The sequence below is a fragment of the Dromaius novaehollandiae genome, chromosome 1 (genome assembly GCF_036370855.1).
Source record: "Dromaius novaehollandiae isolate bDroNov1 chromosome 1, bDroNov1.hap1, whole genome shotgun sequence".
NCBI classification, from domain to species: Eukaryota; Metazoa; Chordata; class Aves; order Casuariiformes; family Dromaiidae; genus Dromaius; species Dromaius novaehollandiae.
The window spans coordinates 212,201,915-212,216,273 of NC_088098.1; the positions used below are offsets into that span (position 1 = coordinate 212,201,915).

A 14,359-nucleotide genomic window follows, 5' to 3' on the forward strand; every position below is an offset into this window, starting at 1 on the left:
AGGCACCAGCAAGCATGTTGGCTAAATCTGTTGAATTAGGCATATTTTCTTTGAACAGTTCAGCTCTCCTGCTTATGCTAGACCTTTAAAATAGTTAATGGGAGGAAAAGCTCTTGTTCCAGTAAGCTAGGGTAAAGACACTGTCCCAGCAAACCATATAATTTGGCAGTTTACGTACAGAATTGTCTGTCATTCTGAGAATTAGTCAACTGCAAATGTGAGCTATTCAGGAGAGTTATGAGTAGGCTAGCTGTGTCTCAGGAACTTGTCTATATGTACATATATTGACACATAAACTGATGTAGGAAAAACGTATACTTTTTATTTGCTGTCTTTCCTATTTTTTAACTATATATGGCTAGGTAGAATTCAAGTTGAACAGATAAATATTCATTTTTTACCCTTTCTCTTCCCACAGACCCATCACTTCTAACTTCTGATCAACTTCAGTCTCTGGTGTTGATCAGAAATTGTAAACAGACGTGAACACAGAAAATCAGTGAGCAAAATCAACATTCGCGTTGGATTGTTGATTAAAAATCCTACCAAAGCTGTTCATTATACCTCACTGGTCAAGCCACATTAAAGATCACAGGCAATGCTCATACTGAGTACTAATCCTGATCTTCATAAGTTTAACAATTATATGAATATCATTGTTCTTTTGTTTTAAAAGCAAAGACAGATGGAGAAGAAAGTCTTAGAAAAGTCTCAGTCCCCCATCAAAAAGAAAAAGCTTCTTCAAAGTTTCCATCTGAAACAGAGGATGAGAAGTCTCAAGGCAGCTATGAGGAGTTGTGGGAAGATTCATTCGCTCCAACTCTTAGTAGCTTGTTGTATGAAGATGAAAAAGATTTCCAGGTATGAGTTAAAGTAATGGGTTCATTGAAATGAACTTATTTCGTTATGGAGAATGAGCTACAGCCAGGAATGGTCCTATTTTCAGTGGTGTTATGCCAGAAGAAAAACAATGTCTTTAAAATAATGTGTGATTCATTGCTTAATCGTGGGCATCTAGTGCTACTTAAGATGAAGGACGCTCCCTGTCCTTCAGGTGTGGGGCCGAAAGAGCATAGGTTCTGTGTCAGGTAGGCCAGCCTCACGTGGATGTCTTGGATGTCGTAGGGCATTTCTGATAGCATGGGGCACAAATATTTAGGCAACTGAACGGTGTCCTAGGAATCAGCATATGTAAGTGTCAGGATGAAACACCCCGTGGAAAGAGCTCTGAACGTCACCAAGTGACAGTTACGAAGGTACTGCACAGAGGCTCATCTGCTTGGATGCTGATCCTTTTAAAACTTACGTTGCGTAGTAGCAATAAAGGCTCAACAGGTCAGTGCAGAGGCTGAGAAAATAAAAAGGGATGGGTTGTATATACACAGAATCTGTGTTGCTCTCAAAAGAGGTGGAGGCACCTGCTCCAGGAGAGCCTTGGTCCTAGGTTACAATAAGATGTTTCCTGGGTGTCATTTGATACTGCACGCTTGAATTACCAGGACTTGAGTGCATTTGTAACAAACTTGGAAAATACATTACTCAACCTTATGGATTTGTGCTGTACGTTCAAGAAGATGATAAAGAAGTGGTGCAAACTGCAGTGCTTGCTATGTAAAGATACTTCTCCATAATACATGGGGTTTTTTTACTTTCAAATTTTCTATTGAAACACATTCAATAATGAAAGAGTTTAGAAAAACCTCTTTTTGTAGAAATTGGCATTAGTTTGAGTCATAGTCTGCAAATTGTATTTGGAGAAATCATCCTGTTGCCCTGCTCAGAAACTACTTTAAGGAGTGGCTCTGTCCTGAAGAGTCATTACACAGAGAAGCTGAACATTTAACAAAATCTGTCCAGGTGTTTGTTTCTGTGCATATGTTGCCTTGGGAGAGGAAAATTAGCTTTCTTTCTTTCTCCTACTGCCCTCTGCAGATCCCACCCCACTGAGGGGCATAGGTGCTCCAGAGATTCTTGTACTTCCTAACAGTTAAGGTATAACTGCAAACCCACACCATCTTATGCCAACAGTGGAGTTGCATTGGCAACTAATATGAAAGCATGTCCTAAATACAACTGAGGTGATTCAACCGCAGTTTTCCTTCTTCCCTCTCCTTGGCCATATGGTCTTGCTCCTGCCCTTATGGAACTCTAGTGCACATTTCTAGTGCAGTTTTCTGTTGGGTTAGTGAACTGAATTGGCTCAGAGGTCTGGAAAAGCAGCACAAATGTGCTGAAAGTACATAGCTGGACTTGGACCTCTCTCTCTTCTGACTGAGCTGTTGGATTAGCTTAATCCTTCCCACAGAACTAACCTTGAGAACAGAATTTGCTCTTCAGAGAAAGTGTTATTGGTGAAAACACACAGGAAAAGAAGAGCACAGCAGGGCTGCAGCTTCGTAAGCTGAGCTGGCTAGGCTGACAGTTTGAAAAGAAACCTCTCTTTACTTGCAAACTGAGCCCATTAATACAGAAATCATTGAACATGGCAATCCCAGGATAACATCTTTACAGTTGCTTTGAAGAGGAAAGCAGCTGTCTTTTGAAGCACTGCCTCTTTTCTGTATAATTGTAGAAGAATAATATTCTCTCTTCTTAAGGAATACTTAAAATTGGGTCCTCTGGAGACAAAGCTAATGTGTGTGGTTGGAAGAGCCATGCCTATTCATAAAGAATCACAAGAAATGCCAAGCAAGAACCACTTTGAAGACGGTTTTATCAGTAAATCACACAGGCACATCACAGCTCAGATGATAAAATCCTTATCTAAGGAAAAGGTTGGTTAAAAATAGACAACCTGTGCTGTTAATGTAGAAATGTAACATTCTCAGTTCATTAAATATTTGCTGTGTTCTTCAAGGATTGTGTGGCACTGTGCTTTGTGGAAACTCTTTTAAAGTGCCCAAAACATTATGATTTACACATGAGAAGTTTAATTAGAGGTATGTCTGTGTCCTGACAGCTAATTGAAAGGTTGCTTTCCCTACCACTGCAAGCCTCAGGCTTCTCAATCCAAGCAGATGCATATGTAACTAATAAAGAATCCAAGTTATTATTTGGCTGTGTGGTTCCCACTTGCAGTCTGTCAAATTTGGAATTATATCTTGATCAGACACTGAACAGATAAATGCAGACTGCCATAAAATGCAAAATTTGCAAAATACTTACTACCTTGCTAAAGCAGAATCCAGTTTATGCCAAGTACGGTTGAACTACTGATAGAAATTAAATATTTGAATGCATTTTATCTCTCTGCATCAAAATCCTTAAATAAATTTATTGAAATAACTCAAAATTAATTTGAAACATTTCAAAAACAAAGCATTAAAGTCACAGAAGTCTTTAATGAATTTTTTATTAGAATTGGCCAAATATGTTGTTTAACCCTATGTCATTGTTCCGTATCTGATCTCTGTGAACACAGCTTATGGCACTGATTGTGTGATTTTTTCCACTCATAGTGCATGTTCCAGAAACCCTATGTGGGGTACACAGTGCACTTTCCAACAGGCATGAGTAGGCTTCTGACCTATGCATTTCCCTCCTTAAGAACTTTTCGTAACGTTGAATATTCTGATTTAAATCCTAGATGAGTTAATCAAGTGCCTTTTTTATCTTTTTTTTTTTTTTTTAACAGCATATATCCATGCGGTATCTCAGTTTTATCTATCTCATACGTCAGTGAAAACTCCTTATGTTCCTCAAGAGAGCTCAGATATTCCTGCCCATCAGGTGTCTCCCAGAGAGTGAGTCAAACTGCTCTGTAGGCTCACTGACTCTCACTCCTTAGACACAAAGAAACATCTAAAGGTTGGAGCCTTAATCTCAGACTGAATCCCACGTGCCCTGCCCTGTGGTAACTAGATGAGTTTGGATGCAGCTGCCGTAGCCTGAGTACAGTGGCATTACCACAAGGACTGAGGTGACCCCAAGCAGCCACATGTCAAGAGAATGAAGATACTTACCTGTGAGGTGCTAATGGTTTAAGCATAGCAGAAATCTTCCCTTGGCTATGCTGGGTTTTTTCTGACTGATGTGCAGGCCAAATGAAATGGCTTACTGGAAAGAGAGATTAGTTCTGCTCAGTAATTAGTTTTGCCTTTTCCTTTAGTCACAGATTTAGAATACTGCTTGCGTTGAGCAGCTTTTCAGTTAAAGAAAGTACTCTCCTTCCTCCCACCGCTCCCCAGAGGGCATTTACCTTTTCTTAGTGATGTATCTGTATGCCCATTTACAGGCTTCCCTTAGCTTATACCCATAACCCACACCACCACATGCAGGATATGGGGCATGACAACAACATGCACTTGTATCTCAGGAAAAGGAAGTTTGTCTGCTTCTTGAAGTCAGTGGTTAGCCTGTGTGGGTGAGAGGGAGTTAAAAAGAAATCTGGAACATGCTAATTAGGGTGCAAGCCACAGGCAGCCTGTGCAGGCTAGAAGCAACAGCCTGTAGCAAAATTTATTTAGTGAAGTGTCCCAAATCCCTTTGACTTCCATAGGATTAGCATTAAGGCCAGCATGAGGCTTTTATATGGAGAGCAGCTAGGTCTTCTGCAAATGAGACATCTGGATCTGATAATTTTGTTACTGGCAAAAATCTCTCAGAAATGAGCAACATTTGTAAAACAGTGGGCTGGTCAGTACATTTTCCAGCAGCATGGCCAACACTTCCAACTCCTGCTTAAACAATGGGAGTCATGGTTCACTATGCCAGTTAGCGCAAAACTTACCTCACCAAAGTTGCCTGTAAACTCTCAGTGTTCTGAAATAGTTGCTGTCGCTATGTTTCTGTTGTGAGAGACAAGCACAGGCATCAGTTGGGCTACAAGACACAGAAAAACGTCCATCTGTCCACACAGCTACAATCCAAGCAAAAGCTCTGTTGAGCCAGTTACATTTTTAATTGGCACTTACACAACTCTAAGAAACTTGCAGTTTCTACAGGAAAACTTTACAAGTGTTGACTGGATTCAAAGTTAGATTGAAGAAATATGAATGTCACCTAAGTTACATGTTAAGCACGCTGTAATAAAAGCAACTTTAATAGAACTAAAGTGCACGTGCTGGAGCTGAGTAACATCAACCCATTAAATGCCTGAGAAAGTACAACCAAGTGTGATGTTGTGTACTGCTAGCCTGTATTGACTGAAGTGATTAAAGGAGATGCTTACCTCAGCACGTTACCCGTTTGAGTTGTTGCTCAGAGAGGTCTGAGCAATTTCCCTGTTAAATCAAGCAACTGGATTACATTGCTTGTTATCGTCTGGCTGTTTAAGTATGATTTCTCCCCAGCCTGAGCTGCAGGGAATGTACGTTACTTAACTTTTGGTCTGTTTTTTGAGAAGTTTGCAGTCTCTGATGCAGCTAGGTTATATAACCAGGCAATCCTTTCACAGGTCCAGACGTGCATGTTTTGGGAAATGAGGGTAGGAGAGTTGTTCTGCAGCATTTGTTCTTGTTTGGCTACTCTCCTGAAGCTATTAAAGTGTTTCTGCTGCCTAAAAGGAGTTTGCCAGAACAAGGTCAAGACAGAAGCTAATGGACTTAAAAGCGATACCGTAGTGATAAGTAAGGAACGGAGAGTCTAACAGTACTAGCATCAAAGCCGCTGATGTTTTGTAGATGGATAATCCTCTGAAATGACTTTCCCTTGGGTTTTGAGTCCACTGTAGAAGGAAGACCTTTTCTTTTTAATACTGGCACTCTAGAACCCATGCTCTGCAGACTACCGCAAACATGTGATGTTGCTTTAGGAAAGATTATTTCACAACATGGTAACAACATGCCGTGCTTTATAAAAGTCATCAGCAACTGTTTCCACTCTGTGAAGCATTTCCACTAGGCTACAGAAAGCTGGTATTTGACACGGTGCTGGCTCTCTCCCTCACTTCTAGTGGTTAAAATGCAGCAAGAGGCCAAAATTATAATCAAATACTGCCCTAGTAGAGCTTAGCTGGCATGGGGAAGTTCACTTTTAATTACAAGTGAGTCCAGGATCTATGCTATGAAAATAAGTCAGAGACTCCAGCTCTTCTGGTATACCACAGCTGCAGAATATCTAGAGCAACATGGCTGCATCCAGCATATTTTCAGCAGCAGCATCAGATCACACAACAGAACTGAGAAAGATTGCTGTTTGCTCCAAGGCTTTTCATCTTTGCGTTAGGAAATTTCATCAGCAGTGAAGCAAGGGAAGAAATAAATGTGTTTTATTCAACTCATACTGATATCTTGGGCAAACTATCTCCAAGTAAAACACAGGTAGTATTTACTCAGCTTTCAGATGCAAAAGGGTGCCAAGAGGGTGGCAGCTGTATTACATCTTGGTACTATTCAGGTTTGTGTTCTCATTCTCTGGATCTAGCCAGGATGTAGCATACTAATCAGCTAATTCTCTTCATTTTCCAGTTTTGACATGGAAGCAGAAACATCAAAAATTCACAGACTTTTCTTGTTGGGCAAATTCAGTCAGAGCTGCCAATAGTATTTCTGCTCTCCATCATGCAGTGCATGGTAACTGCTAAGGTCAAGTCAAAAGCTTGTCGAGAGGCCAAGGAGAAAGTTTATTTACATCTGCTCTCATTAACATTGGTTTTGCTTCTGTGTTCAGCAAGTTTCTTTACCCCTCACATGGATCTTGTCCGTCTTCTGCTGCCATCAACATTTACCGTCTCTCCTAGTATTCTGGTACCAGATACTCACTTTTCTGCCACAATCCCCTTTTATCCCAATTATGTTCGTTATGGCCTTCAAGTTGTAATTCTTTTACCTGATCCCAAAACCTATACCTACACTCTGAAAACAGGCACCCTTTGTTCAACAGAAGATGCAGGTTTTGCCACGTTCCTCCTCCTTGCTGAAGGCCTGTTTGGCAGCTAGGTGCTATGGCTTTTTTTCATATGACTTACTCCAATAGCTGGTTAGTTAAACAGACCATCGGATGTCATGTAAGCAGTTTTAAATATCTCCTGAGGTACCATCAGTGTCAACTTGCTGCAGGTAACAGTTTAATTTGTGACTCTGAAAAAAAGAACAGCTCAAGAGTTTTGATTTACCTCCAGCTGAACACTCTACATTTGGGCTTTTAGGAATTACATGTATTTACTAGCTGTTCAGGTTCTTGTTTTGGCAAAAGCAATTGTCTTAAATAAAAACAGAATGACCATGAGATTTATTTCTTAAGATAAAACTCACTCTACAATGAAAAAATCATTGTGGTTCTGATACACTAATAGTTTCCTTCACACAGTTCTGAACTGTAGCCCTCTAAAAGCACCATATCCTTCACTGCTTAAGAGTAGGCAGCTTTCCTAGACAGTTGGCTGTTCTAGATTCAATAACCTATGAAACCAATTTTGAAGAGAATCAAGTTTTCACATCCCCCCCATAACTGAAAATTGCCTGTATTTCAAAAGAAACATATCTGTGAGCTATATTTTTCAGTTAATACACAACTAAGTGTTATTCTAGCAGTATCAAAAGCAGAAATCTTTATTAGAAACAAGGTAATGGAGGAAAATAACCCTCAGGAAAATTCCTAACACAGTTTTTCTCTGAAGAATAAATTAAAAGCAAGGTTTATTAAGCAAGACCTCCAACAAGAGAGTTGAACTCGGTCAACAGTTGTGTTTAAAAAAATAAATAAATAAATAACCCCCCCACAGAACAACCACAATAGTAAGGGGTAACAGAAGAATTAGTCATCCCTACAGAAAAGCCATTCTTTGACACCAGAATGGTTTGCAACCTCAGGTCCATGGCCCTGCAAAATATTTTTGAAGCACCTCTGAAGGATCATAAAGGATCGTAGAAAGCAGACCTGTCATCAGTCAATAGGCTTAAATCTGATAGACTGAAACCACTGTGCAGAGCGTCATGACCCTAATTAGATAACAAGGTTGATATTTGTTTTATTATATCTCAGCACACTGGGATAAGGAGAAGGAACAACACGGTCGACCTTGATCTTTTACAGAAGCTATGAACTGTGTTTCAGTACAACACACTCTCTAGTGGTTAACCAATTTAGCTAACAGTACACAAGAAGGTACACCTTTTTCAAAATGACCCTAGATACAGTTCACATTCTTGATATTTGGGCTGCAAGCAAAAACTGAAAGGAAGTTGTTCTTTGCTCCCAAATTCAAAGCTTGAGTTGTAGGAAGTTAAAGCTTTAAGTAAACTGTATTACAAAACTTGCCAGATCTGTGCCTGTGCATTACATACTCTAAAAGAAATAGGTTCAATTTGTTATTCATGCTCTTAGAAATAAATGTGAAATCTGCTACTCTGTACTGTTTATTTTATGATGTATATATGATTTATATACTTTCAGGACAAGCCTCAGGTAGTTGAGAAGAGCGGAGCTCCACTTGTGTCACAATTCCATGCGGTGAAAACTAGGCTCTGAGGCAGGAGATGGTCTGAGCAAGCTGCTCAAAGCTTCTCCAGTACCACCTTGAGCTAGAAGCCTTGGCGGAGATGCCTACATTTTTTTTTTTTTTTTTTGGTGAATACTTCTGCTTCTTGCCCAGTTATGAACAGTGCAAGTTTACTACCATGAAGATTTTCAAGAACTAGAAGATAGTGAAATATCATTTTAAGTAAGAAAGCCAGCTCATAATGAGCCAATTCACTGCAGTGGAACTGAGGCAGTCCCCTACCGCACCGCAGGGAAGATGTTACACACAATGTGTCATTCGCAGAGCCACAGTGGTGCACCTCCTGTAATACAATATGCACATATGAAATACATTTGGTATTTTATTAAGTAAACAAAGCAATCAGTGCACATTTTAAGCAGCAAAAAGAAAAGAAGCACCTTAGACTTTCATACCGTAACAAAAGTTCTGTGGAAGCTGCATTTTATTTGAAAATCCACCCATTTTTGCTAACATACATTTTAATATTTTAAACAAAAATAGAATCTGCAGAGACAATGCAGCAAGTATGCTTAATTCATGTACAGAATTGCTTTCATATTACTGACTATCCTTCTGAAGACCCCTCTCCACCCAAAAGTTATGATGTATTTACACAAAGCACCGATCAACAGTGCTACTTTAATTCATTAACTAGATTCCCACTAGACATATGTAAGGAAGCTACTTCCCCTTTTTTACTTTTAAAAGGTACATGATCATAAACATGGCACTAGCCAAATGAAAAGGCTCCCCCCTCCCCCCCACATAATACCTCAATTTTTACAGTAAAGAAGGAAAGTCTTAAAGTGAAAGCAATCCCTCACATTCATTTTGGAAAGGCCTTATAATGTCAAATGTAAAAATAATGACATGCCAAGCACAAAGCAATAAAGTTCCTTCCCAATGCACTGATGCTGAATTAAAAATGTAGTGCTTCTTCTAGTCAGTTAACTGTTCCCTTGCAAAATCCTAGGCACAGAATTGACTATAAGGATTAATGCATTTTACAGCTCTTCCCTAATTCCCATATATACTGAGAATTCATTAGATTCAGACCTTTAAAATATTTAGTGCTCTGTATGTCAGCTGAAAAGCATTCTGAATCAGATTCATTCTTTGTGGATAAAAATCAGACATACTGTATACATCCATACTCATTTTCATAAGGAGGTTTTTTGATACAATATTAATGTTAAATTGATAATCATAAATAAATACAAACAATAATACATAAGGAATGTCTACTGCAAACTGAATATATAATTTTAAAAAAAAGTTAATTTCCGTTACTGCTGTGCCTACATTTGTGAGGACTGAAGAAAAGGTAACTGCAGAATTAAGAGTTAGGATTTGACCCTCCCCTCCCCAAAGTCTTATTTTAAGTTACGGTAAAGGACATCTCCATTCCAGAAAGCATTTCCAAATACCAATCTTAATTTCCAGAATAAAGGCTTCTCTTTATATGTTACTGATTATGGATATTATTAGAAGCTGAAAGTACTGATGTATTAGTCACCAGGCCAAAAAACAGATCTTAGTCTTAATTCATGGCAATTCTTGGCTTCATACTGTGTACTGATGCTTCCCTATGGAATTGTCCCAGGTTCCTTCATTGGTCTTCATCATTTTACTGCATCATTTAATGGAAGAGGAGAGTTTGAAAGACTGAAGTTCATTTTTTCCTGGAAGTAGGGTTTACTGGTGAGCACATCTTTTTGGAACTGTTCCTTTCTCTTCCATCTAACAGTTACATAAACTGAATCTGTAAAGATCAGAAAACCCTCGTGTTAACTTTAGAGTTCGACATAACCAGAGGGAGGATGTCATTACAAACCTATGTTTCCTTCAGAAATTTCCATTCTTCAAATGCACAAACTACCAGAAGTTCTGAAGTTTTGAAGAAGAATACAAAATTAGGGATATAGGGAATACAAAACCACAAGGACATTTTTTCCAACTATACCAGCTTTCAGAACATCTGCTTGCATTAAGTTGTTTTGTACAGCAATGGAAAACCCCTATGTATCCATACAATATTGTCACCAGCTGTAATAAAGCGCACAACTCAACATGATGACAAGAAGAACCCAAGGTCCTATTCCTCTCTGATCCAGAGGAAGTACATGAAGAAAAGCGGAGCGCTCTGTGCGATGAAAGGCTATGCACTACACTCTGTTCTTCAAGTATTTCATGGTTTCACTCATTTTAGTATTTAATCCTCCCCACCCCCAACTGATAAACGCAAAAGAGTTAACTCTTACACACATGAAACCAAATGTCTGCTTGGGCATAAAGTAAATTCTTTGATTAAGCAATCTGGTTAAGTGTGCGACTATCAGACTATCAGAAACAGCCAGGCATTCGCTGCTGAACATGAACCCTAAACATTTGCCTGATGAAATGGTAAATACCAGGTAACGGCAGTTCATTCTCCCCTGACTGCAGCAAGTACTAGGTGCTCCAGCTCCTGCAGCTCAGAAAGGAACTATCAGGTTTTATTTCCAAGGGACTGAAGCAAAATACTCGTTTACTTGATCAGGTCTTTAAATTGTTGCAGTTAAGTACACAAAGTTTCCAAGTCACTTCCACAATGCTTCCAACTCAACATGACTTTATTATTATTATTATTGATATGACTAGAGCTGTTTCTAAAAAAATAAAGCTTGAATTAGAACTTTTATCTGCGTTTCATATCACCAAAACCAGCATCTCCCCAGCATAACGGACAATACCTAAGTTGTTCTACAAGAAATCCTGGAGAGAGAGCTCTGCAAAGGGATCCTTTCCTGAGGCTCTGTGAGGACTCTGACTGGAAGGGCTGGATGCTGCAGACAGCTAGTAGGAAAGACGACAGAGAAAGGGAAAGAAAAAGAAAAAAGGTCTCAGAATGACAGAATATGAAAGCTGAGAGTGTAATGAAAGGACAAGGGGAGGTTAAGAGGCAAACTGGGCAGAAATCAACTATTAAAACAAGGTGTTTGGTCATATGGAAAACAGCCTCTTTAATGGTTGGTGTAATGTAGAAACAAGCTGAACATGTCCCTCTTGAAAGGAAACTGATTGGCTTTTGCCAAATAAGCCGATAACGTTGCACTTTCACAGCAGTTTTCTTCAAAGGATTATACAAAACATGAGGGCTGACACTCCTGTGAAATGGGTTAGCACTCTCCCTGCTCTACTCTTAGAGAGATGTCCTGGCACAGAGACAAGGTTGGGGGTCTGGCCAGAGCGTGGCAGCTTTCCCGGTGCCTGCTCCGTAAGAAATAGCCTCCTCTCAGCATCTTCCTTCCCCTTCAAAACATACTGTGTATAAAAAGAGGCTGAAGGGCAGCTAATAGCACTTGTTTTGCAGATTAGCAGGGGAACACAGCATGTATTCTGGGGGTAGAGAAAACAGATGAGAAAGTTTGACAGCCGCTGCTTTCTAGGTGAGAACAGAAGGCTCAGATCAATAATTTCTACATTTTAACAAAAATCATGTCCTACAGCCAGGTATTTAAAGCACCCAGACCACAGATTCAGCTGTTCAAAGCACATGACAATTTACGATGTAACAGCACACACTTGCTGCCAGCTGTCTTTCACCCATATTGAGTGGGGACAGTGGCATTTCAGCTGCTGCTGGGAGGGACCAATAATCTGCAAGCTGTAATAGAGGGAGCTAATCTTTGTTTTCTTGGTGGGTTTTTTTTAGCCCTTTTTCCTCTTTGTCAGTGCTCAGTTATAAATGGTGATTTATTAAATCAGCTTTGCCTTCTCCCCTCATAGAACTTGCATGTCTTTGCAGTTATAAATAAAACAGTCCAGTTCTTCCTTTTTTAGTTCCACTACCTTAACAGTTTATTCGTAAGAGTCACTAATAACCAGTGCACACTTACACATCGTACCCGCTGCAAAAACTGCTGTATGAAGACGTATTTCCATTAGAAACACTGAATGTCTGCCAGCCTATGACAGGGAACATGCTTATGGGGACTGCCTGCAGAAGTGCCCAGAATGTAAATATTGCCACCGCAGATTTAAAATTTTCACATTGATGTTTGCATCCCAGAAATCACAGGAGGAGATGGAGAGCTTATTTAGGATCCATACTCCCTATCTGGATTGAAATGTTCATGCTCCCCCTCAGAGAACCCCCTACCTATGGGACACTCGTATCCAGTCCCCATAAGCACATTATGAAGAGTCATGAGACAGAATGGGAAGTGCTTGAGAAGCAGTTTAGGGATGTCAGAAGGTCCCTCTTCAACTCGGTTCCTCCCTTTGGAAAGCCGTAGTTCACCCACGCCCCACCGCTCTCCAGGATTTGAAACAGACTACTGAGAAAGCCTAAGAGAGCCGTAGCTTTGGCAAGGCATGCCTGCTGCGACTCGATTTCATGATCCATTCCTCCTCTTCGTGGTCAAATCACTGAAAAAGTTACAAATTAAAAACCCTGTTAAATTGAGCTGGCAAATCTCCAATTGATATCAAGTCCAAAGTAATGTCCCAGTTTGAAAGCAGTGTGGAAGACTGGTAGGTTTAAAGCTCTGTCATTTATGTAGTGCTAGCAGGTAACCAGGAATAGAGGTGAAATTTCAGGGAGCCTCTTCACATTTAATACTGCAAAAAACTTGACAATGCTGCTTCCTAGGTACCCCAAATTCAGATGCAGGATCCTACAGTATATACATATTTTAACAAGATTCCTCTGCTTACTATAAAAAGTCCTGAAGAGTACAGTTAAACATGAATTCCCACATTGTATCTATTATCTATCAGGACTTGATCTAGAATACTTAATGTGACTAAGTTACTTTAGTTGAGTATATCTAAGACCACTTATAAATATTTTTGAAAACTACAACCTACCTTGGTGGTTTTCTCAGGAGAAGCATATTTAACATTACCGCACTGGCCACCAGTTTCTCCAGCGCTAGCAGGACCAGAGCTGTGGATGTGGCCCCCTTCCTGCTCAGCACAGGTGTCACTTGAAACATGACACAGTGCTGGACTAGACCACCAAAGCTTAGTCTCCTCTCCAACAGCAGTCACTTCTCACTGCTTCCAGCAAGGGCAAAAGACTCCCCAGAATCAGTTAAAGTAACACAAAATAACCAGTCCATAAGCGTATTCTTGACTCACATCATTAGCTGGGTACTGGTTTCTCATGAACAAGTCTGTCAGGCTCTTTTAGCATATGTTTTAGGATTAAGGGTGCTTCTTTTGGCACATTAAAGTCTGCTTTCTGGCATCAATCTGTCCTGAAGCTAACAGCATGTTCTTCCACAGTTTCAAAGCAGCTTACTCATTTGAGCATTTACAATGATGTTAATGATTACAGTGTTACAATTCATAGAAATGTTAGCAATAAGCAGGATAGTTTAAGTCTATTTTAAGATTTAAACTGTTCACTGCCCACCTGCTTCCACTCCTAAGGCTATGTCTATTCTACACAAATCACACCTGCATTTGTTACAGCCAAAGGCGTAACACAGATTTGTCGGTTTTGTATCATTTTATATTAGTTACCATATCAATACTGTTGGCGGAGCTGAACATGCCAGTACTGCTATTGTCCATTACAACAGCCAGGTCTTAAAATGCGTAATTCATATTCCAGTTAACTGCACATCATTCAAATTTGGCTTGTCTGAACTATTCTGCATTTGCTGCATTGTATTATACCTGCTACCATTCTGCCTATTTTTCAGTTTTGTTTGGACCACTGATTTCACCATAATCATCTCTAATTTCCCCCCTCCCCCCCTTCTTTTTTCCTTCTCCACTCAACTAAAATAATTTAGTCACACTGTGCAGACCATTCTCGTCATTCTGGGTAGCACCATATATTTCATGATGAAGAAAGCCTGCTATTTTGCCATGATGAAAACAATTATTATGGACTTTAATATGCAAGGTACCTGATTTCAAAGAAAAAAAATACAAATGACTAAG

General features: G+C 39.7%; 2 protein-coding genes across 13 annotated transcripts in view; one reads left to right on the forward strand and one right to left on the reverse strand.

Annotated features, from left to right (window-relative positions):
* Positions 1-11,100, forward strand: part of CCDC83 (coiled-coil domain containing 83) — a 29,821-nt gene extending 18,721 nt beyond the window's left edge. For 2 of the 5 annotated variants that reach the window (XM_026103349.2, XM_026103350.2), the window contains 3 exons: positions 677-861; positions 2,598-2,774; positions 8,335-9,330. In XM_026103349.2, coding sequence (XP_025959134.2) covers positions 677-861; positions 2,598-2,774; positions 8,335-8,409 — 437 coding nt within the window. In that variant the 3' untranslated portion in view covers positions 8,410-9,330. Of the gene's footprint in view, positions 1-676; positions 862-2,597; positions 2,775-3,634 lie in introns of all 5 variants that reach the window. The other 3 variants (XM_026103352.2, XM_064505182.1, XM_026103354.2) reach the window with 3 other exon arrangements.
* The window catches only part of PICALM (phosphatidylinositol binding clathrin assembly protein), a 72,419-nt gene continuing 66,804 nt past the window's right edge, over positions 8,745-14,359 (reverse strand). For 7 of the 8 annotated variants that reach the window (XM_026103340.2, XM_026103339.2, XM_026103345.2 and 4 more), the window contains 2 exons: positions 11,155-11,257; positions 8,745-10,184 (listed from right to left, as the gene is read on the reverse strand). In XM_026103340.2, the coding sequence (XP_025959125.2) occupies positions 11,165-11,257 (93 nt within the window). In that variant the 3' untranslated portion in view covers positions 8,745-10,184; positions 11,155-11,164. The remainder of the gene's footprint in view (positions 10,185-11,154; positions 11,258-14,359) is intronic. The other variant, XM_026103341.2, reaches the window with a different exon arrangement.